Source organism: Podarcis liolepis, assembly GCF_965112155.1.
Source record: "Podarcis liolepis genome assembly, chromosome: 4".
Classification (NCBI taxonomy): domain Eukaryota; kingdom Metazoa; phylum Chordata; class Lepidosauria; order Squamata; family Lacertidae; genus Podarcis; species Podarcis liolepis.
Window position 1 is genome coordinate 72,410,910 of NC_139558.1, and position 25,580 is coordinate 72,436,489.

Sequence of the window (25,580 nt, forward strand, 5' to 3'; positions counted from 1 at the left end):
CCAAACACCAGCCTATGTGGATGCTTGAAACTGTTAGTCAGAGTGTGAGATGAAATGTTGGGAAATTGTAAATAGATGCCACTTGTCAGTATCAGAAGTAGGATGAACAAACAACAGAAACATCAAAGGTGACAAATCCAACAGTCAAGTCCTTCCCTTCTTTATAGTCTGCCATCCTTTATATACTGCCATCCTTTCAGCTGGCCATGAAAAGAAAGAGGTGGTGATAGATTTGGTGATTTTAAAAAGCTGTCACAATAACAGCACCAAACATACACACAAGAAGGGATTGTGGATAGAGAAATAGTTTAATCGCAGGTATTGGTGTAGACTTATTTAATATCAACAGAAACAGGTTCAGAGTAAACGAAATTCAGTTTCTTTATGGTTCAACGGGTAAGATGTTCTGGGCCTGCTTTACACGCAACAGTTTTTAAAGGACTGGATAATTTCTGTACATTCTTTGTGGGCTTGCAGGAGCTTAGACAACGGGTAGACATGCTTGTTTCCCAAACGTCTTTTAGCCTCCTTCCCATCTCTTATGCCTGATGCCATGCCTTCTTCTGATCAAACCTCTATCTCCTGCAAGACAGGTTCCCTTGAACCATCCCACCCCTTACTCAAACCAACTTTACTTTCCTGCCCCTCCATCTCTCCCCTGGCCTACTGCCAATACGTCTTTGGCTTCATCCAAATCCATGTCTTGTTCCATCTACTGTAATCTACAAGTCCCCTCTAGGTGAGGACCATGTCAAGTCTGCCTTCTGTACCCAGGCACATCACTGAAGTGAACCAAAATGTTAAATAGCAACAGTTTGTCTTCAAAACAGCTCTTACAGACTTTTATTTAAAAAGGAAAAAAAATCAGGAATCAATGACATTTCAGATTTGTTTGTTGCGATCTCAAGCATCATTTTTTGCTACCTGCAGTTCAGATGTCAGCTACCGAAAAGCCCCTTGAAAACATGCAGTTCACAGAGAAAGCTAATCAGTCTTAAGATCTTAAAACTTATACCAGTGTAGGTGACATTTAAATTTTTCCCTTGGAAAGTATCAAGTAACTCAGGAGGTAGCCACCGAGCCATACAAAATGTTTAATTTATTAAAACACTCCAACTATTAGTAAAGTGGGTGTCCTGCATGCAGATGTCTTGGGCACCAAAACAGGGGGAGATAAAGAGATGGGGTGGTAGGGGCGTGCACCGAGAAAATGGTTACTTTTCTTCTTTTAGATTTACAAATATTTTGGTAGTTCCTTTCTTTTGTAAAACTTTCATTAGTCTTCAGTTAATTTGGATTTAGTTCCTCCCTTTTTTCATATTTCAATTATGATTATTTTTTGGAAATAATTGTCTTCAGGTTCAATCCCCAGCATCTCCAGTTAAAAGAATTTCAAGCAGCAGAGCTAGCAAATATGGATGTAAATGTGCATTAAGGGCATGCACACACTTCTTCATGCCACGCAGAGTTAAACTATGGAACTCAATCTTGCAGGGGGCAGTGGCGGCCACCAACTTAGATGGATTATACAAATTCATGAGGGTAAGGCTATCAATGTCTACTAGTCGCAATTGCTATGCTCTGCCTTCGCAGTTGGAGGAAAGTACTGCTTCTGAATGTCAGTTGCTGGAACCCACTGGAGGAGAGAATGCTCCTGTGCTCATATCCTGCTTGCTAGTTTCCCACAAGCAACTGTTCACCCTCTGAGAGAACAGGATGCTGGACTAATGGGCCACTGGCCTTACCCAGAAGCCTCTTCTTATGTATGTTGTGCATTCAGTGCAGGATGTAAGCACCTTTGGGGAGTGCTGGACAAATGACATCACCCCATGTTGTCCCTGCTCCACACTATTTGTCCAATTAAAGCCCATTCTGCTGGGCTTTGGAAAGATTGCAGTATATATATATTGTTTTGCAAAAACTCAGCGGAACCACTAACTGAATGGAAGGCAATGGAGAACACGATTGTGTACTAGTTTGAAAATAAGCCCACCTGTGTGTACAGACATCCCTCGTAGTAGCTGCTGGTTTAGATGCTGTTATTGTGCGTAGGTGTGTGTACACTGTAAAAACAACTCCTGCGCATTTCAGAGGCTGCCTGTGTACATAGCCTAAATCAAACTATCTAGGGCAGTATTGTGTGACTTGAAACAGTTCTCTCTTAAGGTCTCAGGAAAGGTTTTCCTCCAGCTCTGCTACGTGAGAAAAACTCTGCTGGAGCTAGCCAAATGGCCATTTAGTCCATCACCCTGTTCTCACAGTGGCCAACCAGTTTGTTGTTTTCCTGCTTTTGGCAGGTCCATATCTATATATACCTGTAAGTTGCCTTGAGTCCCATCAGGGGTATGAATAAATTTATAACAATAGTAATACAGGGGGACCCACAAGCTAGACATTCACGGCATTCTTTTAACCAGTATATCTGAAGGAGCATCTCCACTCCCATCGTTCAACCTGGACACGGAGGTCCAGCACCGAGGGCCTTCTGGCAGTTCCCTCACTGAGAGAAGCGAAGTTACAGGGGACCAGGCAGAGGGCCTTCTCAGTAGTGGCGCCCTCCCTGTGGAATGCCCTCCCACCAGATGTCAAAGAGAACAACAACTACCAGACTTTTAGAAGACATCTGAAGGCAGCTCTGTTTAGGGAAGCTTTTAATGTTTGATGTATTGCAGTGTTTTAGTATTTTTTTGGAAGCCGCCCAGAGTGGCTGGGGAAGCCCAGCCAGATGGGCGGGGTATAAATAATAAACTATTATTATTATTATTATTATTAGTATTCTTATTATGAAAATGTTGACAACTGAACCTGGAATTTTCAGTATCTCGAACATGTGCTCTGGCATTGTGCTGTGGCCTCTCTCCCTAGCTCCAAGCTGAAGGAGGCGTCTGCTGCTGCAAATACTTTCATTATCTTACCAGATGGTGGCAGAACATTTATTGTAGTGAGAATGGCAAGTGGAGTTGTGGACACCTTCATTCTCAGGTGTGCATTGTAAAGAGGTATCCACACATATAGTCTTACTTTTTAAAAAACTAAAACAACCAGTCCCCAGACATTCCAAGTATGAATTATGTATGCTACAGTGCAGGCTTGGAGAATCAGATGCAGGTTAGGGGCACCCCAAATCAGCAACAAACAACTAGTGCAGAACGTGTCCGTAAGTGAACTACAGAAACAGAGACCACAATTGATTATGGATTCCTTTTACGAGGCTGTAGTGAGTTTCCACCGGACACACAAAAGACAAGAAAGCATCTAACTGGTTTTTGACAATAACATCTTCTGGGTGCAATTTGTGTGGCAAATGGTGTGCCAGCGACATCTCCCAAGCATCCACAAAGTGCACTCCAATTCCTGAGAACATCTTCCTCATGATTGTGTCAAGCTGATACGAATACCAGTCGCTGTTGAAAAGGCTAACCTCCGGCCCCAGCTCCTGAACGTTGGCGGTTTTGATGACTATCCGTGTCTTGGGACTCCGATCCAGAAGCCGTACGATGGACTTGCGAATGTTCCTCAGTCTCCTGATGTACACTTCTACAGGGAAAGTGCTGAAGTGAGACCAAATAGTTATGGCTATCACAGTGTTCCTCCCGCCTACAATGCGATTCAGTTCGTTGGCAATGTAATGCAGCTCACTGCTAAACACGGTGGAGAAGCGAATAGGGGGCCCGTGGCAGCGGAAGTTTAGTAGGATGTTATGCACCGAGTCCACAGCCATGAAGGGCCCAACATTTTTAGGGCTGCCAAGGTTTAATTCCACGAGATCTGAAACAAACAAGCAAACAAAAAAGAATCACCGAGTGACTGCCTGTTGCCACTCTCTGTAAAGGAAAACAATAATTGTTAGGGTCCTCTATATAACATTCACACAGGACAGGGGGAAAAGCAAACACACAATAGTTTTCATGAGTATCAATTCCAACCATTTCAACCGGCACAGCTTGGAGGATCAATATGAAGCCAGGAAGAAGCATCAGGGACAAATGCTTCTCCTCTTACCCATCCCAGTGCACTTTGGCAAGAAGATAATGCCTTGTATTGAGTCAGAATTGCCCTAATGTCAGCTAATAAAACCAAGAAAATAAGCAAGGTGTGAGGAAGGAGAAAAGGGTCGAGGAACAGCATTCAGCCTGACTCGCTCCCAGCTTCGTGTAGCCTGCAGTAATGAACTGGGCCCATATCTTAAAACAGTGTTTGACAAATATACTCAACTAGAAACGCCTTCATTGCAGAAGGGAAAGTCTGTTACATTAATTGAACCATCTAAACAGGTAACCCTCATTTGGCCCTGTGCTCAGGGTTGGTGCCTCTCTTTTGTTCCCCTTATTTAATCTGCCACCAAATCATTACCTTTTCTTGCTATACACTGTTTCCAAACATCTACCCCTTCCTTTCACTACATCACAAAATCACTTCCTGTTCATCCTCCACCTGTGTTATCGCCTCTTTCCTCCTGCCTTTCCTGTGCTACTCCTGAGCTATCCTATCTCTGTCCACAGCTCTGCAACCAAGGTAATTTGACTTCTTTTCTTGTCAATCGAACCCAGAGCTGGAGCACAACGTTTTGGTGCCTGAGGAAAATGACAAAATGGCACATGCAAGCACTCGCCACCCGGTCAATATATAAAAAAACTGATTGGACTCGCAAGTGAATCTTACTTCAAAAGTATTGCATCCTCCATTCTATCTGAAGCAGCAGCTTACTTTAGGGGCCCAAGACAGGCTTACACAATTCTGTCCTCCCAGAGGGGAGCAACTGGGGGCTCAGGAGGAATAGCCGACAACTACCCCAACAACTGCTGCTAATGGTAGAGTTGCCCTGCTCAGGTCATCCAATTCCCCTTCTTCCACATCCAACGCTGTTATCCCATCGCTTTCTACACCCTTAACAAATGACTCCTTCAGAAATCTTTCCATGCCCTTGCATCACCTCTCAACTTCTCCTTTGCAAATCACACACAGAGAGACATGCATATTCCCTATTAGATCATCCGGTAATGTTGCAGAACTCTATTCTTTTCCATCGCTGCTCAAATATCCATCTCTTCTATAAGACTTTCGGCTCAATCCTGGATTCCTCACTACCAATGCAAGCATAAATGTGTGTATTTGCACATGTCCATCCCATTATTACTGCTTCTCCTATTTTCTTCTTTTCTTTAGCAATAGCTCTCCCACCACTATTAACATATGCCGTATGAAAGAGAAGGGCACTTTATTTCCTAAAAAGAACCATTTTGGTGAGGGAGGGGTGAGGCTTGAAAGAGTAATCCTGAAAAGGGCATTCTTAACCAACTCTTAGGGTGACACAGAATTAAGAGATTTAAAGTAAATGCCAAAACTTTGCAGTTCTAGCTCTTCCAAATCCCAGAAACACAATCAGCGAAATTAAAATCACTTACAAAGTGATGACCGATATCCCACAATCTCTACATCAAGAGTATAAGCATTAACATTTTCTCATATTTCTGTATATATATTTGAAACACCTGCAAAGGCAAGGCAAAAATAGTGACCTGGAACAAATGTTGTCAGATATTCAAACCACTGCCTGATTGTAGAGTCTCCAAACAAGTGGATAAGTTTCCCTTGTAAACATTCGGTAATATCTGATGACTTGTTAAAATGCCGAATCCACTGTGTTCTTGCTCGCCATTCATCTTCATAATAGTAACCAGAAGGAAATACATCAGGGCTTTGAGATCTTTCCAGATTGTCCATCTCTGAAAGAGAATTTTGAATTGCTAGTTAGAACTGAAAATTCATGTGTTATAATTATATGAGTAAATCAAATAGGAGCATAACATCAAGCCTGCTAAAATGCTGGTAATTAAGTTCATGAAGTTTGAAAACATTTAATAACTGAGATTTAACAAGCACACTGTGCTAAGTTTCCATATTTTGCAAAGCAATCAATGACATTCACTTTGGTAGACAAATCCTTTTATCTGCAGGTGAATCCCCCAACAAAATTTCAGAGACCCAAGGCTTTTCCAAGCATGTGTGTGTGCAAGAGAGAGAATAAGCTCTTATTACTTGCCTATCATGGAGATTCTAGATATCTTTCTTCAAGGAAGTATTTTTGTTGTAGGTAGATTGCATTTCTCCAGCAATCAATGGCCACAGTCGAATGAAAACTAAAGCACACAGCACTCACTTTTCTGTTGGATTGTGATCGATATTTTGTTGCTAGGATAATCCAGTATTCCTTTCCACCTGCATGCCTAATGCAAATCATGGTTGTGGGGAGTGAAAAGGCAACTACAGTGGTACCTTGGTTCACGAACTTAATCTGTTCTGGAAGTCTGTTCTTAAACCGAAATTGTTCTTAAACCAAGGCGCGCTTTCCCTAATGAGGCCTCCCGCCACCGGTGCCCTTCCACCATTTGGATTCTGTTCTTAGACTGAGGTAAAGTTCTCAAATCGGGACACTATTTCTGGTTTTGCAGAGTTTGTAAACCGAATCGTTCTTAAACCGGACTGTTCTTAAACCGAGGTACCACTGTACTGGCTCATGCCCATGGAGATCATTTGTAAGGAGCTACATACTTTCCTCATGACCGGTACCATTTTGTGACTTTTTACAAAAACAACGGATTCTTAAATTTACGTAGGTGCACCACAAAAGCACGGGAACTTAACATGACGTCTGAGCAAATCCATATGACTGGCTGAGTTGGTGTTTATCTAATTTAATTTGGCAGGCACTGAGTGCTTGCGTTTAACATTGTTGTCAATAATGTATGCTTGGCAGTCCTTGGTTCAAAACTCATTTCAGCCACAAAGTCATGATTCACTCAGCCTCCTCATCAGCAGTGTAAGGGTAACAATTCGGACCTACAGTACAGGATTGTTGGAAGAATTACCAAGATAATGTACACGAAGCACTTTTCACTCTAAAGTGATATGTTACTGCCACTAATAAAAATTCTCACACAGCTTCTGATCAGCAATACATTGCCACACTGAATCAAACTGTCACTTGCCGGATGCATTCACAGTTTCCTACGATTAAATCTAACATGTGCAAAAGACTTTTGTGGTGTAAAAAAAAATTAAGGCTTTTTGTGGTTTGAAACAAAGTCTTTCAAATGTTTAACTTTACCTGCATGCCTTAAGGGCCTTACGAGCACAGTATCAGGGCCACTGGAGGATATTGGCACTTTGATATTCACATCACTAAATAAACAAAAACAAAACAAAACGAAATTCAGTGATAAAAAGTCACATTTGCCTAAGGTCAAATACCCAAGGCCAAACTGGTACATCACTGTCATAGTTATAACACTCCTCTTTTGATTTTAGCTCTGCATGTCAATGTTGATTCCCCAGCTATTATTAGTTCAGGCACACTGTGTCCCCAGAAGTCTCTTATTTGCAAGTGGGTGGGTGTATGTGGACTACAAAGCAGAATACAGGGATCCCCCCCCCTCCAGCCTCTTTCCCTATTCCTCAAACTTCAGCTTATTACACTTTGAGGAACACAGGTGGTGAATTACAGGTCTGCGAAATGTGTTATTGAATTTAATGTGACTGCTTTTTAAAAACAAAAAAAGGGGAGGCATTCAGGATTGGGGTCATGGAAGGCTAGGAGGGAGAGTTTAACTATTTCCCATCTTGCTATGGTCTTGTCAGGGAACTGCCATCGGAAGGACAGGAGGTGCAAAGGCTCCCTGAGGTTGAAAGAGACGTAGCAGCTGAAGAGGGAACCAGTAGGGGGCGAGCAGGAACTTCCAGGGAAAGTGAGTCGGAGGGATGGCTCAGAGACGTTTCCAGCGAAAACAGTGGAGAGGTTTCAGGACCTCCTATAGGGACACCCACTCCTCGCCGGAAACTGTCACGCAGAGAGTCCAGAAGACGTGTTTCCGTGAAAGAGCTCTTATGTTGGAAACGTTTCCGAAAACAACCACTTTCGGATTCTACTAGCGATTGACGCAGCCATGCCGGAGGGGCTCCGTCACAGGCAGAGGTTTGAAAACCTGATCAAACTCTGAGGGACTTGCATTTTACGCACAAGCAGCTCATCATCCCATCACAGCAATCCGAAAGTCCCTGAAAGCCAGCTTGTGCAAGCAGCGGCATCATGAGCGACCCAGCCGGAACCGGAGGAGCAGGAGCAGCTGGAGGAGGTCCAAGCCTGGAAGAAAGGTACAGGGCGTTGGAGATCCAGCTTGCCATGCAAACGGCGAGGCTTGAGGAGAGGAGGGCTCAGGATGCAGAAAAGGGAAAGGAGAAAACCACCTCGATCGCCAGAAAGGTGCCAGGATTGGTGCAGAAATTCGGGGGGGATCCCAGAAACTATCATGCCTTTAGAACTGAGATGCAATACGCTCTCAACCTGCAGTATGATGACTTCCCCGACGAGGAATCGCGAGTGGCTTTTGTAATTGGCCATCTCGAAGGGGGGGCGAAGGATTGGGTTCGACCCCTGATGGCAGTGAATAATGAGATCCTAAAGGACACGAGGAAGTTTTTTCGTGCCATGGACCTGATGTTTTCCAGCGACATTGAGCAGGGAGTGGTGCGAAGGCAGTTAATGGCTTGCAAACAGGGGAGTCGATCTGTCCGTGAGTACTGGACTGAGTTTACTATGTTGATTCACAAATTGGGGTGGGACCTATCGGCGGAACCCATCCAGATGCTTTTCGAAGAGGGGCTTTCTTCGGCCGTTAAAGATGAATTGTCCCGGGGGCCAAGGGCCGAGTCTATGGATCAGCTGACCAAATCAGCGCTGGCCATAGGAGCGCGCCAGGAAGCGAGGGCTTTGGAAAGGCGGGAAGGGAAAGGAGAACGTTGGAGGGAACTGCGCATTCCAGACATTCCAGAGCCACCTTTCCCGCCGGCAGAGCCGATGGAAGTTGGAACAGCGCGGGCGCGCGCAGTTTCAAATCCCAGTGAAGGGCGGAAGAAGGAGGGAAAGAGCGCCAAGAAATGTTATCTCTGCCAACAGCCAGGGCACTTTGCCAGAGTCTGCCCACAAAGAAAGGAATGGCAAGGGATGGCAGGAGCTGTTGGGGAGAGGGAGGAAGAAAGCAAGGAGCAAGTAAAAGCCAACGCCTGGCTGCCACCGTTGGGGCACAGCAGCCAGGCCAAAGAGCAGTGAAAGTGCCCACGCCAGAACCACCCAGACCTGCTTTAGTGATAGAAGTGTCACTAGAGCTGCAAAATGGACACCCACTACAGGTCAAGGCGCTTTTGGATTCAGGCAGCTCCTGTAATTTTATGAGTAAGGAGTTTGCAGCTGAGCACCAGATACAGACCATCCCTTTAAGTAACCCCTTGCAGGTGACCACGATTGACGGCAGAGAGCTGTTGGGAGGAGAAGTTAGCCAACAGACGGTCCCAATGATAATGAGGGTGGCAAGGCACACTGAACCAATAGCATTTAATGTGGCCACCTTGGGAGGAGCGCCCATCATTTTGGGGATGAGCTGGCTGGCGCTACATGACCCGCTAGTGGGCTGGCATCAGAGGGTGGTCTCATTTGGGTCAGCGTATTGCCTAGAACACTGCAAGCAGGGGAAGGTTCCGGGAGGAGCTGGCGTCACCCTAGCCGGGATGGAAGTAATGGATAAAGGGAAAGTGCCCCCACAATACGCAGATCTGAGCAACGTATTCAGCGAAAGGGAAGCAGACAAGCTGCCGCCGCATAGACCCTTTGACTGTCAAATCAACCTACTCCCTGGGGCTCAACTCCCAGTGGGCAAGCTGTACGCCATGTCTGACAGGGAGATGCAGGAGTTGAGGGAGTTCATTGACAAGAACCTGAAGCGAGGTTTCATCAGAGAGTCACGAGCGGTGGGGGGCAGCCCAGTGTTTTTTGTGGACAAAAAAAACACCGATAAGCCGAGATTGGTTGTGGACTTTAGGGCCCTCAATGCCGTGTCGGAACCCCTGGCTTTTCCGATGCCCCGAATTGATGACCTTTTGACCCGGGTGAGGAAGGGGAAAATTTTTACAAAGCTGGACCTGCGGGGGGCGTACAATCTGATACGCATAAGGAAGGGGGATGAATGGAAGACCACCATGTTCACCCCTTTGGGGGCCTTTGAATACCTCGTTATGCCCTTCGGTCTACAAGCAGGCTCAGCGTGCTTTCAAGCTTTTATGAACCACGTCCTGGGACCTTTGCTCTACAAGAATTGTGTGGCCTTTTTAGACGACGTGTTGGTGTATTCGGAGGATGAGGAGCAGCACGTGAAGGACGTTCGAGAAGTGTTGGGCAAGCTGCAAGCCAACCAGCTGTGGGTGAAACTGGAGAAGTGCCAGTTTCATACCAAGGAGGTGGAATTCCTGGGGTACCGCTTGTCAGACAAGGGATTGGCCATGGACCCAGGCAAGGTCCAAGCGGTACTGGAATGGAAGACACCGAAGACCAAGAAGGATGTGCAAAGATTCCTGGGGTTTGGGAACTTTTATAGGAAGTTCATCAAGAACTTTGCACATTTGACGGCGCCCATCACCGACTGCCTCAGCAGCAAGAAGAAATTTGTTTGGACGGCAGAGGCGGAGCGAGCATTTGAAGAACTAAAAAGGGCTTTCGCCTCGGAAGAACAACTTCTGCATGTGGACTTACGAAAACCCATGAGAGTGGAAACCGATGCGTCCGACCGGGCTATCGGAGCAGTACTTCTTCAACCCGGGAGGAGTACGTTGGAGTGGAGACCTTGTGCCTTCTTCTCGAGGAAGCTGAATAAATCCGAGAGGAACTACACGGTGTATGACAGGGAACTACTCGCCATCCACGAAGCGTTCCGGAGGTGGAGACATTTATTGATTGGGGCACAACACAAGGTGCAAGTGTGCACCGACCACAAGAATTTAGAGTATTGGAGAACAGCTCGAGTACTCAACCAACGACAAGTCAGATGGGCCCAGGAATTTTCCAAATTCCACTTTGAAATTTGTTATGTGCCAGGCCCAGAAAACGTCAGGGCAGATGCCCTCTCACGCAAACCAGAGTATTTGGAGGGGGAGGGGGCAATCGAAGAGAGACATGTCATCCCTGAGGACCGCTGGGTGTGTGGGGCGGTGATGGTGGGGCAACGTGAACTGGTACAGGAAACGGAAAATGATGAATATGCCCAGGATAAGCTCAGAGGTCTCAGGGGGGAGGGCGAGAGCCCCGGAGGTTTTGAGGAAAGAAATGGGGCATTGTATTACAAAGGGGCACTGTATATACCCGAAGGTGAATTGAGGGGAAGAATACTCAAGCAGTTGCACGATAGCCCCACGGCGGGACATTTTGGGCAACACAAGACCATGTGGTTGGTGACCCGGGAATTTTGGTGGCCCAAGGTGAGGGAAGATGTAAAGGAGTATGTAAGAGGGTGTGACCAATGTCAGCGAGCCAAAGGGGAAAGAAGGGCACCGGCAGGGTTATTAGAACCATTACCCACACCAGAACGGCCTTGGGAAGCGGTATCAATAGATTTTATGACGGATCTGCCGAAATCCAAGGGGAAAACAGCCATCATGGTAGTAGTAGACCTGTTAACTAAGATGTGCCACTTTGTGGCATGCTCACATGCAGTCACAGCGGAAGAAACAGCGAAGTTGTTTGTAGAACACATCTTTAGGTTGCACGGCGCCCCCTTGAGGGTGATCTCAGACCGCGGCAAACAATTTACTTCCAGGTTCTGGAGGAAGCTCATGAGCTTGCTGCATGTGGAAGTCAATTTTTCGACTGCCCGGCACCCAGAAACCAACGGGCAGGCGGAAAGAGCAAATGGCATACTCCAACAATATCTGAGGTGTTATGTCAATGACAGAGAGAACGATTGGGCCGAAAAGTTGGCGCTGGCAGAATTTGCCTACAATAATGCGGAGAATGTGTCCACAGGGATGAGCCCCTTTTTGGCTAATTACGGGTGTCACCCCAGGGCTTTTCCAGGGGAGGGAGGGGAGAGATGGAGCGTCCCAGCGGCCGAGCATTTTGTAGAAGAGATGGAAGCGATCCATCAGCAGCTCCAGCTCAACTTAGAAAGGGCCAAGGCACAATATAAGAAGCAGGCAGACAAGAACAGGAGGGAAGGTGAAACCATAAGGGTGGGCGATCAGGTGTGGCTGTCAACCCAAGGGTTGCCGTTCAAAGGGGGCTGTAAGAAATTGAGGCCCAAAAGATTGGGACCCTTCGAGGTCATTCAGCAGGTCAACCCAGTGGCTTTCAAACTCCGGTTACCCAACCACATGAAATTGCACCCAGTGTTCCACAGGTCGTTACTGTCACCATACAGGGGGGGGCGTGCAGGGGAGCACGCCAGGGGACCAGCCTTGGAAGAAAGGGAACGCAGCAACCATGTAGCGGAAATTCTCGATTCCAGGTGGAAGGGAAATCAGGTAGAGTATTTGGTGGCGTGGGAAGGGGAACCGGAGTCGGAAAACACCTGGGTGACTGCAGGGGAGGTCAATGACGAGGTTTTAACAGAAACGTTCCACCGAAGATTCCCTAGGAAACCACAGCCGGTAGAAAGGTTTAGGAGGGAGTACTTTGGCACCACCGACGAGGAACAGGAAATGGAAGGATTCGCGGAGTCGGATTTGGAAGAGGGAATAGACTCCGATGACGAGGAGTATCGAGAGACGAGGGACAGTAGCAGGTGGAGGGAAGTGTTCGAAACTTCGGACGATGATGAAGGTTCTTTCAGGGGTTTTACTTCCTCCCAGCCCGGAGGGGAGGAGACGGGAGGGGGTGAAGGGGGCCCTGGAGGGGAGGTGGATGTCAGGGAACTGCCATCGGAAGGACAGGAGGTGCAAAGGCTCCCTGAGGTTGAAAGAGACGTAGCAGCTGAAGAGGGAACCAGTAGGGGGCGAGCAGGAACTTCCAGGGAAAGTGAGTCGGAGGGATGGCTCAGAGACGTTTCCAGCGAAAACAGTGGAGAGGTTTCAGGACCTCCTATAGGGACACCCACTCCTCGCCGGAAACTGTCACGCAGAGAGTCCAGAAGACGTGTTTCCGTGAAAGAGCTCTTATGTTGGAAACGTTTCCGAAAACAACCACTTTCGGATTCTACTAGCGATTGACGCAGCCATGCCGGAGGGGCTCCGTCACAGGCAGAGGTTTGAAAACCTGATCAAACTCTGAGGGACTTGCATTTTACGCACAAGCAGCTCATCATCCCATCACAGGTCTTGACAAAAAATCCCCCACCCCAGTTTTTAAAAGTTGCTATTTACACTTGGAGGGAAGCTCCAACTGGTATAAATGGAATCTTCCCTCCCGACGCAAAAGGGAGGATTGCAGCAAGAGGATGAAACAGGTAAAATTCCTCTCCCTGTTTGTTGTGGACCTGATCCCAACTTGGCTTTTTTAAAAACAGTTCTGGCACATTAAATTATCGCAGTCGACATATGTAGGAAATCCCTACATAGAGATGCACATCCACAGTCAAAAGAGGGCTTAACTGTGCCATTAATATACTAATGGTAACTCTTCTCTGAAAAATGTATATATTACTAGGGGTTATGGCCAGAACATACACAGTCAAACCTCAGTTCTTGAATGGCTCTGTTTTTTAATGTTTCAGCTCCTGAATACCAAAAAGCTGGAAGTAAACCCGGAACCCGAACATCCGACGCGGCTTCCACTTGAGTGCAAGAAACTCTTGCAACCAAACCAATCAGAAGCTGCACCTCGGTTGTCGAACGTTTCGGAAGTCGAACCGTCTTCCGGAATGGATTACTTTTGGCAACCGAGGTTTGACTGTACATATTGACATACATATTGGTCCCAATATACATATTGGTCCCAATATACATATTGGACAGAAGTCCCAAGGTAAGGGGTCCCTGAAAACTATGGACCTTTCCTCAACAATACAAGTAATTTAAAATGAAATGAAAATATCAGAGAACCAACATAAAGCAGTCCCAAACAGAAGCAACAGTGGGGTATGAGAGAGCATGTACCTTTGGAAAAGGCGACTCTCTTCTGAGGTCAGAAGGCCCTTTTGATACCCCCCTTTGTAATGGCTGATCCTCGTGGCGCAAGAGAGCTTTCTTGGCTTGTAGCAAAACCATGGCTCACCGGTGTAAAGATCCGTAAAGTTACACACCGGCATATCTCCTGGCAAACAGACATTGCACACAGTCGTTTCTGAAATTCTCCCTGATTTGAATAGGCTTTTAAAATAGACCCTGTCTGGTCTCTCTTCTCGTAAACGCTGAAGTACTTGGATCCCTTCGCTAGGGTGGACCAGCGCCACAGATACTGTGACCTCCCCTGGCCAGAGTAAAGTGAAAAAAACTCTGTAAGATCCATTCTGGTAATCTACAACTCTTCCTGTGGCTCCAGCCTTCAGGTGAGCAGAGTGGATTCTTGTCTGAAGGTAGTCCCCACCGTAACGCTTTGGCTTGCCTTCATAGTCTTTCATGTGGACCAGCACCTCCAGCTGATCGCCAACCTTGAAATGTGTACGGGTGTTCAGGATCACAAAGTTGCTATGGGAGGGGTCAGTGCTCCTCACAAATGGGGTTTTGTCCTCCGGAGGTTTGGGCCACTGTATAGCAGCAAATAAGGACTCCTCTTCCCCTTGCTCTCTCTTGGACAAGACTTGGCGCTCATATCCACAGTACAGCTTTCTGGGTATTTTAGTCATCTGTAACGATGGCTGTTGGTCATCATCTTCTACCAACCACTTTAAACCTGCTTCGTTCAGATTCTGCAATAGAAGGAAGCTATTAGAAGTAGGCCTATTCACAGCACAAATAAAGAGATTTGAAGTGTTCTTTCTAACAGCGTTTATATACCACTCATGGGCTACACAAGCGGTTTGCAGCCAACGAAAAGCATGATAATAAAGATCCCCAGAACAGCAAAATGTAACAAGCTTCCTCATACAGAGAGTCAGACCCTTGAGCTGTCAAGCTCAGCATGGTGTACAGTGACTGACAGCAGGGCTGGAGTATTTCAGATCAGGAGGTATTTCCCAGCAGTACCTGGAGCTGCTGTGGACTGAATTTGGGACCTTCTGAATGCAGAAAGTTCCCATTAAACTGCAAGAATACATGGGGTTGCATGATGCAGATGTGCATGAGAAAGTATTCCATTGTGATGCCCTGGAATGTCCTGCCCGTCATAGGCGCCTGGCAGGCAACCATGTTGGCTATAGTATGGTGTCAATTTAAAACCTGGCTTTTTACTTAGGCATTTGGGCATGTTGAGGGTAGTTCAGTATCTGACCTGTTTGTTGGCATTATTGAAGATTTTATGCTGAACATGGTTATTACGGGTTGTATTCAGTGTTAGCCCTACTTAGAGAAGACACATTGCAATTAATGTACATGAATTGCTTAGGTTCGTTAAAATTCAGTAGGTTTACTCTAAGTAAAATTTAGGGATACTTCCTTTACGTTTTTGTGGCTTTGGGTGTTCAAGAATTCCTTTATTATTGTATACTACCAACACAGAGGAGTTCATAAATATTTTAATAAATAAAAAAATAGTGTAGAAAGTTCTGCCCAAGATGAGGCTCTAATACAGTAGAATTTTCAAATGGAAGCAATACTGGGAGTTCAGCTGGATGGTTTTTTAATGATAATAAAACTCTGCATGAGATGCTTGTTTTAACTATTTGTAAGCCTTTTTAAAAAACAAAAACAGAAGGGGCCCAAGAAGAAGGCCCCAACTCATTTAGGGCTTTCAAAGTTAAGGGCAAGATATTGAATTGATAAAGTAGTATATAAGCAACCAGTGCAAACCCTTCTGAATCAACATACCGTACTGTAATAGGATTTCACCTGGTTAAATCAGTGAAGACCCTGACAGCTGTATTCTACATAAGCTGCAGCTTCCAAACCATCTCCAAGCAAATTTCCCATGGAAGGTGACTAGCACACAGATTACATGGCTATCTATCACTTTCCAGGAATGGCTGTGGCTGGCAATACAGCTGGTACTCCAAGCTACTGAGGCCACCAGAGCCTCTGGTGATAAAGATGGACCAAGGTGCGTTTTTTTTAAGAAGTGGACTAATATTATATTCGAAAATCACTGATGCCTGGGGCAATCCCAGCAACAATAAATACGACCACACTCTGCCATGCATTTCCCAGTGATATGTTGCACATGTTGGTTGCACATGCAAGTCAGTTTGTGCTGCTACCTGTGTACCAGAGTTTAAAGGATAGCTCTCTACTACAGACAGATGTAAAATTAAGGTATGAAAGAGCACATTCCAAAATGAACACATTCCAGGTTTTTTTGGATATAGGTCTAAATCCTTCTTCCATCTTTTAACACAGGACTAAGGATCTCCACCCCCCCCCCCTGCTGAGGGCCACATTCCTGTCATACACATTCCTCCCACCCTATCCCCACCCTTCCATGCTATTTTATTGGTATGCCCTTTTCACGATGTACCTAAGAAGAAAATACGGTGCAGTCACATGTATATAATCTGGCATGGGGAAAGCTCTGGTGAACAGGAAGAATGCTGCCCAACTTACTTGCCCTGCCCCAGAAGGAGGTGAGTCACTCACCTCTAATTCGTAAAAGTTGTGTAGTAAAGCCAGAATCGCCAACACTGCCAGAATGAGGCACAAAATCTGTATTTTGGAAAAATTGGGCCACATGATCCCTTCATCTCTCTCTCACCCACGTAAGATGCTGCCATGTTGCCCATATCCCACAGGCGCCAGTGTCATTGTTACTCAGTATTACACAGGAAATCTCATCCGGAGGTTTCTGCTGCATTTCCTCTTCCTGCAAATGCATTTTTAAAAGCTTCCAGTTAGATCTTAAAATACAGCTAAAGTAATAAAAAATGGGTTTCCCACATGACATTTAGGAGCGTTAGAAGCATAAATTAAGCAATTTAAAATTTAAAAAAAGGAACCGGAAAGAAAAACAGATAATGGCATGGCAAATCCTCATTATATCTCAGCTGAGATATAATATATATTCATTTACCTGAATGGGTTTTTTCAGAGTACAGCAGTCCTGAGAACACTACCAGATTAAGGGCCTCTCCATTCCACCCTATGGTGCCTTTGTCCATGACAGGGGTGGGATATTTCTTCTCTAGAAAGCCGCTAATTCAGCAAGTGGTTTACAGTATACGGACATAATACCAGAAGACCTATTTTTATTTCCTCCTTTTCTTCACTCTTTTCATAGTTTTCCCTCAGCCCAATGCTCTACACCTCAGCCTTCTTCTCATCCATCTTCCCTGCACTTCCCAACTGCCTGACATCCCCATTTCTTCTTTTCCACCTCCCTGCTGATAGCCTCTCTTGTCCTTAAGCCCTATCGAAAGATGTGTTAAGACTCAAACTAACATTTCACTTCCCTTTCTGTAGCTAAACAGGCAATAAACTAATTGCTGAGTTTGCCAGAGCAGTTATAATATCTGTGAGCATACTAGAACGTCAGTACAGCTCAGCTAATGGATGGCCAACAGCACGCAATTCTTAGCCTTTCAGCATCACTTTGAAATCTCCTGTTTTAAGAAAGCTACATGAATTTCAAGATCCTAGATTTAATTTAGGAAACATCCTAATGCTAAACTGAATTATTCTTTTTCCTCTCTCGGTTCTTTCTGAACACTACAGTTGGTAATGCAGCCCAACACATACAATATATTGCTAGTTAGGCAATACAGAATCTACTCAGAGGAAGATGGTTGTGAAATTCTATTTAAGAATATACTGAAATAAATAAAAGAGAGAGACTTACTCTGAATAAACTTTGCAGTTTTAAGACTCAGTCGGTGCTTGCATTATACGGCACTGAATATTTAACAATGATCATCCGAAGGCTGCTGCTTCCATTGACCTTTGCCTTCTTTCCGGGTCTGTAAATTGATTCAATTATTCCTGTTTATGCTCCAGAAAACCATTCCAGGGACGCATTATGAAACAAGCTGCATTTTGTTAACTATTCCAGTAAGGATGGGTTTCTGTTAATGTGCTTTCACTTCATTCCATTATGTAAGAGAATGAATTCTAATTAGCTAGTGAATCCTAATAACATAGTAAGCACTTAGAAAATTAATGCTATGAAGCAGAACATGGCCACACAGATACATATTTAAAAATAATCCGTGCTCCTGCAGTGCAGAGACCACGTGTTAAGATTATATAAAGGGATTACAGAGATCATATGAAATTCTGAAAGATGACTCCACATTATAAGGGGGAACACATGCTTGAGAATAGATTAATAAGAGTAAAAGGGAAAATCCTACTGTTTTATTTGTATGAATAAACAAGCTGCAAGGTCCAAGAAGGGTGATCATTTCAGATCCAGGCACTCTTGGTTATAGAGATGTGTTCAAACTGCTGTGCAAGAACAAAAACAAAGGTAGCCAGGAACAGCACGCCACTACAGGTGCTATTTGTTCCATCTGCAGCTGGCTTTCTTCTTCTTCCCTCCTGCAAAACACATAATGCCTTGCTTCAGATTTATGTCAAATAGTGCAAGGCCAGTCTGTATTAAAGACCACTTAGTGGAATCTTTCCACAGGGGCCTCCTGCACTCAGACAACATGACCTACTTTCTACTATCATCCAGAGGCAGATAGGGTTTTCACTGTGGCAAAACCCTTTTATTGGAACATGCTCCCTCCTCTGCCCCCACCCTTTAAAAAATGTCTGGTTTATTTAGAGCAGTGGTTTCCACATACGAACAGCCTGTGTCCCACATAAATATTTATGAGGATGGCTCACTTAATTTTCTTTTCTTTTGCCTGTTGTAGCAATTGTAATGCACCGTGTTAGATGTTCTGTTGTTTTTAATTGCATTTTTTACAAATCACAAGTAGCCAGGAGCATCTAACTGCCAACCACAATTTGGGAACCCCAGATTTGGAGCCAACCAGTAAACCTAACTTTCCAATGGGTGGGTTTCAAATTAGCAAGTGATACTAAACACTCCACCCTCAAAGGCCTCAAGTCTTAAAGCAAAATTCCAATTCTCAAAGTGCTTGTTTGAGGGGTTGGGGGGAAGAAGCCAAGACTTTTCCTTGGAGGCGGATTCAGAAACCTCCAACTTGCTACGTCCCCTTGGACTCTGAAGTTACTAGGCTAGTATCCACTGTATGTGGATTTTCATATTCTACCATGGTTCTGATCTAGTTGTGTGTGAATACTGAGAACCACGTACAGATATTGCCTTATGGCTACTCCATGGAGTAATCCCACTGACTACTTAAGTTCATAAATTTCCATGGATCCAACCCTTAGTAACTTTCTAAGTTCCAACCAGCAAACTACCATCAGTACAGAATTAGCAGAGAGAAATTAAAAACAATCTTTTCGGCGGGTTTCTTTTCTGAATTGCCTATAGTTTTGGATGCCTTTAACTCTGTGGGAATCCAAATGGGATAGTTCTGCATTTTCAATAACAACTCTGCATGCCTAAAATGCCAGTTAAATTAGCAGTCTGAAGAATGAGGCTGAAGCTAGAAAGAGCCCCATATAAAGCATTTGAAGTGGGGTCCTCAAGACCTGCTCTTGGGATATAGCATTCTAAGAGCTCTATCTAAATGCAGTTCCTAATTTGGAGTAGAAATAAATAATTAGGATCTGCTAGCAGGAAAAAACAACAACTCTTCAGTGAACCCCAGAGCTACAGATTCTAGTCAGAATTTGCAAGATCCAGCGTAAAAAGGAGTGGCCAAATCTACCCAGGCCGGCAGGTTTCTGAAAACAAGTCCAAATGATGCCATAGCTGGACCCCACATGCTTTACTATTCTTACGCAGATACTATAGGTTCTTCATCATAGGTTCTATTCAATCACCGTAAGCCATAAACTATGGCTTACCATGAAATGCAAAGACAGTATGTGCCAGCTATGAAAAACGCAATTTCCCTGTGAGAGATCATTAGCAAAGGGATCAAAAACAGAACTGCAAATATCATAATGCCTTTATCCAAATCTATGGTGCGACCACACTTGGAATACCATTTACAGTTCTGGTTGCTGTACTGTATTTCAAAAAAAGAGATATTGCAGAATTTTAAAAGATGCAGCCAAACTGATAAGGGGATAGAGCGAGTGGGAAAAGGGTAGGGTAGGGGTCATAATAAAGGTGTAGAAAATTACTCAAGGTATGGAGATAGTGGAGAGACATGAGGTTTTCTCCCTTTCTTATGAAGCTGAAAAGTGAGGGATTCAGGACAGCCAAAATGAAGTACTGAAGCACACACACAGTTATACCATGGCATTCACTACCACAAGATCTGGTGATGACCCCTAGTTTAGGTGGTTTTAAAGGGGGCTGGACAAACTCATGAAGGCTATCAGCAACTCCTCACCATCATAGCTATACTACCTCCACATGGGTGGCGCTGTGGTCTAAACTATTGAGCCTCTTGGGCTTGCTGATCAGAAGGTTGGTAGTTTGAATCCCGTGATGGAGTGAGTTCCCATTGCTCTATCCCAGCTCCTGCCAACCTAGCAGTTTGAAAGCACGCCAGTGCAAGTAAATAGGTACCGCTGCTGCAGGAAGGTAAACTTTGTTTCTGTGCGCTCTGGCACTCATCACAGTGTCCAGTTGTGCCAGAAGCAGTTTAGTCAGACTGGCCACATGACCCGAAAAGCTGTCTGTGGACAAACGCCAACTCCCTCGGCCTGAAAGCGAGATGAGTGCCACACCCCATAGTCGCCTTTGACTGGACTTAACCCTCATGGGGTCCTTTACCTTCTTCTTTTTTTACTACCTCCAGCACCAGAGACACCATGGCTCTGAATACTAATTGCTGTTGAAGGACAGCTATAGCCTTCATACTCTGCTTGGTGAGCCTCTCATAGGCATCTGAGTGACAGCTGTGGGAAAGAGACACTGGGCTAGATCAAGCAAGATTCTCTCAGGGTCTTCCTTAGCCAGGATTTAGCTGCAGAAGAAGCTGATATAAAATGAAGAGTACTATAGCCCCCAAACCTTTTGAATCCTCTTTACAATCTTTGTGTATCCACCTGGGGACATTAAAAAACAGGGTCTGCAACAAGGATACACATACCCTCTGTATCCCACGACCACCACAGCCTTATGGGTTACAGCTGCTAGGAGGGGGTAGCATAGAGGAAGAGCTAAAGACCCCAGGACCAGAAGTTCAGAGCCCCCAAAAGGCCTACGTGAAAGGGCAAAACAGAAAGGTGTGAGTGGATCCAATAAGTGATTCCCATGGAAGGTGCCCTAGACCATTCAAGAACTTAGAATAGAATCATAGAATCATAGAGTTGGAAGAGACCACAAGGGCCATCGAGTCCAACCCCCTGCCAAGCAGGAAACACCATCAGAGCACTCCTGACATATGGTTGTCAAGCCTCTGCTTAAAGACCTCCAAAGAAGGAGACTCCACCACACTCCTTGGCAGCAAATTCCACTGTCGAACAGCTCTTACTTGTGAAGGAATAGATCAAATTCCAGAAGCTGTACAAAAAATCCTTTGCGCGTCAACAAGATCTAAAACAGAAAAGGTGAACTCGGGGGAAAGAGAGAACCTGCAGCCATATATCGCTGAACCTTCAGTTATCAGGTTCAAATCCCAGCTCAGCCATGAAGCTTTAGCCAAGTCATTGCATCAATTCCTTTCCTTCTTCATTTTAATGCATTGCAAGTTCCTACTATTTTAGATGTTATCTGGAAATGTCAGTAAGACAATAACAAGGGAGGGGGAGGGAAGCACTCTCTTGCAGGAATGACGGGAGGGTAATAAAAAAAAAAGATGATCTATTTGCTATATAAAGCTGACACCTTGGGATAGGGCTATAAAGCTTTCAATAAATCCTAACGCTGCAGCCCGACTAACGGTACCGCCCGAAGTGATAAAGTGCCTCCTTCCCTTCCCGCGCCGCTGGCCCGAATATGTTACACCGACGCTGGACCCAAGCTTCTCCCATGCAGGGACTACCTTCCCCTCCAAGCTCAGTCAGCGAGCAGAAACCGACCCTCCTTAGCAAGCGAAGCAACCCCTCGGAGAGCATACGCAAAGCGCTCTTCCCTCGCGAAATAGAGAGCCCCGAGCAAGAGAGGTTTCGGGGTCACAGCAGCTCTGAGTCCTTCGCGACACCCCCCACCCATCCCCAAATAGGAAAAGCCTCCCGCGCCGGGGCGACTCGGCTCCCCACTCACCAGGGCCCTCGTGCCTCGCGGCGACCCAGCCCCTCCGACCCTCCTAAGCGACGGGAGGCGACTGCGAGGGAAGCCTCCCCTCCCGCGTCGCCCACCTCCTCTTTCGGGTGCTCAGCAGCTGCCCATTGGCTGCCCTCCGCTCGGAGGAGGGTTCGGCGGGCGAGACCACCGCGGAAAGGGGAATTCCTCACGAAGCGCCGGCGCCGCCTCCGCCCGCTGCTTCGCGGGGATCGCTGGCAGATAGCGACGCGCTCCCCTCCTCGCGCCCGGGAGGAAAGTCGTCCGCCCAGCCCCGACCGCGGCGGGCGGCGAGGTTCCTTTTGCTGGCTTGGCGCGTTGGACACCTGCCCGCCTTGCCTCGGCTCCTGTGCGCGCGCAGGGAGACTGGCATCTGGCGAGCAGCAGCGTATCTTATCTTTGCTGCATCCTCGCTGTGCGGGGCGGTGCACTCCCCGCACTGCGGTCTGGCCTCGGCGCCTGTCTCCTGCCTCTGTTGCCTGGCCTGCTGCGGTTCTTTCGCACCCCGCTCGCTGTGTTGCTTTGCTTCTCCCAGGCAACGGCCTGGGGCTCGGGGTGGGTTGGTTTTCTGGGAGAATCTGGGGCGGGGTCCCTTCGACGCCGTCAGGTCACTAGGAAGCAACGTGACGAGCGGAAAGCGCTCGCAATTTGGGAGCAGGGAAGCGAAGTGCGCTAAGCACACTCCCCGTTAGAATTAAATTAAATGTACGAGACTGCTGCTTCCTGTAATTTAAAAGCGCTGTTAAAATTGAATTGTATTTTAATCGGATTATATTTGCCCAGAGTTTGGCTAGAGGAGCCGAGGAGTGTAATCGTTATTCCTAGAATCACATTGTAGAGTTGGAAGACAAATTGGAGTGGATCTGGAGCAGATTTTTGAGGCTGCACAGAGAGCTTGCAAGGGTGGGGGAAAGTTCCATTGTCTTAGCATCTGTCTCTTGCATTAGTGGAACAGCAGCTTGGATACAACCTTCATTCGTTTTAGAGCAGTGTTCGACCACGCGCTCTCAAGATTGCAGGCTTGTATCCAATGCTGTACTGTACAAGCAGAGTTCCATAGCATGGCTTCAACCTTCCTCTCCTCGCTTGCCCCCAATATCTCCAAAGGGTCCCCCAACACAATGGAATAGATTTTGGAGGATGTCTGTTGTACAAGTGGAACAGCAGAGGTGGATATAACCTACTTTGTTTATGACTGACCTATGATTACCAATAGGCCATATTCTCAGATTCTCTCCTTCACCAGTTGTACTACTAGCTTCCTTTCAGCTGCTGTGCATCACAATTCCCTTTTCCTCCTTTACAATTATAGTAATTCACAAGAAAGCAGAGCAGCTGCAGAACTAGAAACAAGTTGCTCTTCCTGTTTCATCTCCCACTTCTCAGTCTGACATCCTGCAACAAACACCACACTGACATAACCAGCCTCACAATTAAGTGAACCAGCTAATGCAAAGATGGCATTTGACTTTATTAAAGTTTAACTCAGGCTTTTACATATTTGACAGCTGTTCATATAAATGTAACACATCTTTTAAGGATGCAGTGATAGAAAAGGAACCAGATTGTTATGTAAATTTGAGTACTTTTAACACTTACTCTTCCTTCCCCATAACAAAACAAGTTTTGTGATCCTGTTTAGTCTACATAATGCCACAATTTTTCTGCATATATATATATATATATATATATATATATTCCAAAGGACCCATAACCCTGCAGACTAGTCCCCCTGCCCCAAATGCTCATAATTAGCTTTTATGCTCTGTGTAAGCAAAACATACTGGTATAAATTGTTCAGTATGACAAAGCTCTGAAAGTTTACACACTGGTATATACTGTGAATGTCTTTACATGCTAAAAGCCTTTCCATTGTTACATGTCAACATCAACATACAAGCAAAATTAAATCTAAATGTATTTAATCCAGTTAACTGAAAAGTGTTTGTGCATATGATTTTCAAACTCTACTGTCATAGATAAACTATCAAAATTCTGAGGATTCTCTGAAAATGTGATTTTCTGTGGCATCAGCTCTCTTACAAAATGTACCTTGCATTTTGCACCTACAAAATGTATTGTCTTCCTCAGGATGCTTTTGAACAGCCTGTCGCGACCCAGTCTGGTCAGGCATTTCACCAGATTACAAGCAGAGAAAGAGTTCTCATGTTTCAAGCTGGACACGGCCAACCCATTTCACTGTCAATGAGACCGTTAGATTGCATCCAGACAATATTCCATTGTAGCATGAAAGCACTCCAGTGTAACTATTGGGCAGCCAGTGAGGCACTTGTCAAAATGTCATGACACAGGCCAGACTTTAGTAAGTGATCAAAATAGCTTTGGGCAGCAACCAGTGCTGTCCATGTGCAAGCAGAACGGACTTCAACCCATTATGAGGTGGGGCTTACTTTTTTCTCTCTTCCCCCCTGCAGCCCCCCCCCAACCTGCTCCAGAGGTCTGGAGGTCCTCTGGGACAGATCAGGTGGGCATAGGAGAAGAGAAAGCTGTATTTTACAGGTGAAGTCTGCTGAAGTGGCATTTGATTTCACCTTTGCTTTTCAGATACATGCTTTTTTAATTTAACATTCTCTTTTGAGAGAGATGGGGGTCATTCCAGCACATCTCATGGATTTTTTTTGGACATAGCAGGAAATAGTTTAAAAATTCTAGGTATACTGCAATGTTCTGTGAGAATTTTTACTTAACTGGGCCAAGGTTGTAACACTCCAAGCTTCTCAAGTGTTGAGTCATTCAACACTTGCAGCTTTCTAATGGAAGACAGATTTCATTAAGCCAGCTGGAAGGCATATGCGCTTTATTCCTTTAGTCATTATAATATGCAGATATTATAATTCACAAAGATAGTCAGTTTAAAATGTTCAAAATTAAGCTAACTGATTTCAAAGGGCAAAATTCAAGTGTATGCTTAAAATTCTCCCATTAAAACTAAGGGGACCTAAAATACATAACTTATCTGAATTGTGCCTAGTGTTTTTAGACCTCTCTTTCTCTCTCTCTTGCACAGAACAGGCATTTAGCCAATTAACTACTTGCCTGCAGCCCTTCTTAAGTGATGCCTTGGTCCTGTGCCTATAATCAAAACAGACAATATAAATTCCTATGGGGGGGCGAGTTATAAAATGAAAAGCAGTTATGTGGCTGTGATGTCAGTTCAAGACCCCTTAAGCAAATGCTCAAATGAAATCTATTAGATCTTACATTGCGTATCACTCCATTCTTGCATTCTAAAATACATGATGGTTCACCTTGAAGTGATAGGCATTCACTTTTATAAAATGTCTATCCATATGTACGTGGCAAAATAATTCCTCCATTTTTGAAGTTGACATCATTTTTCAGACAGCCTATAGCAGGAGTGGCATACTGGATCCTGACCTCACCCATGGGCCACTCTGACAGGTCAGCACAGCTGTGCACCAGTCAGTCACCAGTCATCATGACGACATCAGATGACATC

The 25,580-nt window shown here is 45.3% G+C and overlaps 1 protein-coding gene across 1 annotated transcript; it reads right to left on the reverse strand.

The window, feature by feature from the left end:
• Positions 1 to 289: 289 nt before the first annotated feature.
• NXPE3 (neurexophilin and PC-esterase domain family member 3) lies at positions 290 to 22,659 on the reverse strand. The gene is made up of 8 exons (XM_083500729.1): positions 22,082 to 22,659; positions 18,189 to 18,375; positions 17,678 to 17,795; positions 16,483 to 16,705; positions 13,912 to 14,663; positions 7,109 to 7,182; positions 5,520 to 5,726; positions 290 to 3,768 (listed from the first exon to the last, which is right to left on the reverse strand). The coding sequence occupies exons 4-8, from the start codon at positions 16,573 to 16,575 to the stop codon at positions 3,167 to 3,169; spliced, it is 1,728 nt and encodes a 575-aa protein (XP_083356855.1). The 5' UTR covers positions 16,576 to 16,705; positions 17,678 to 17,795; positions 18,189 to 18,375; positions 22,082 to 22,659; the 3' UTR covers positions 290 to 3,166.
• Positions 22,660 to 25,580: the final 2,921 nt, after the last annotated feature.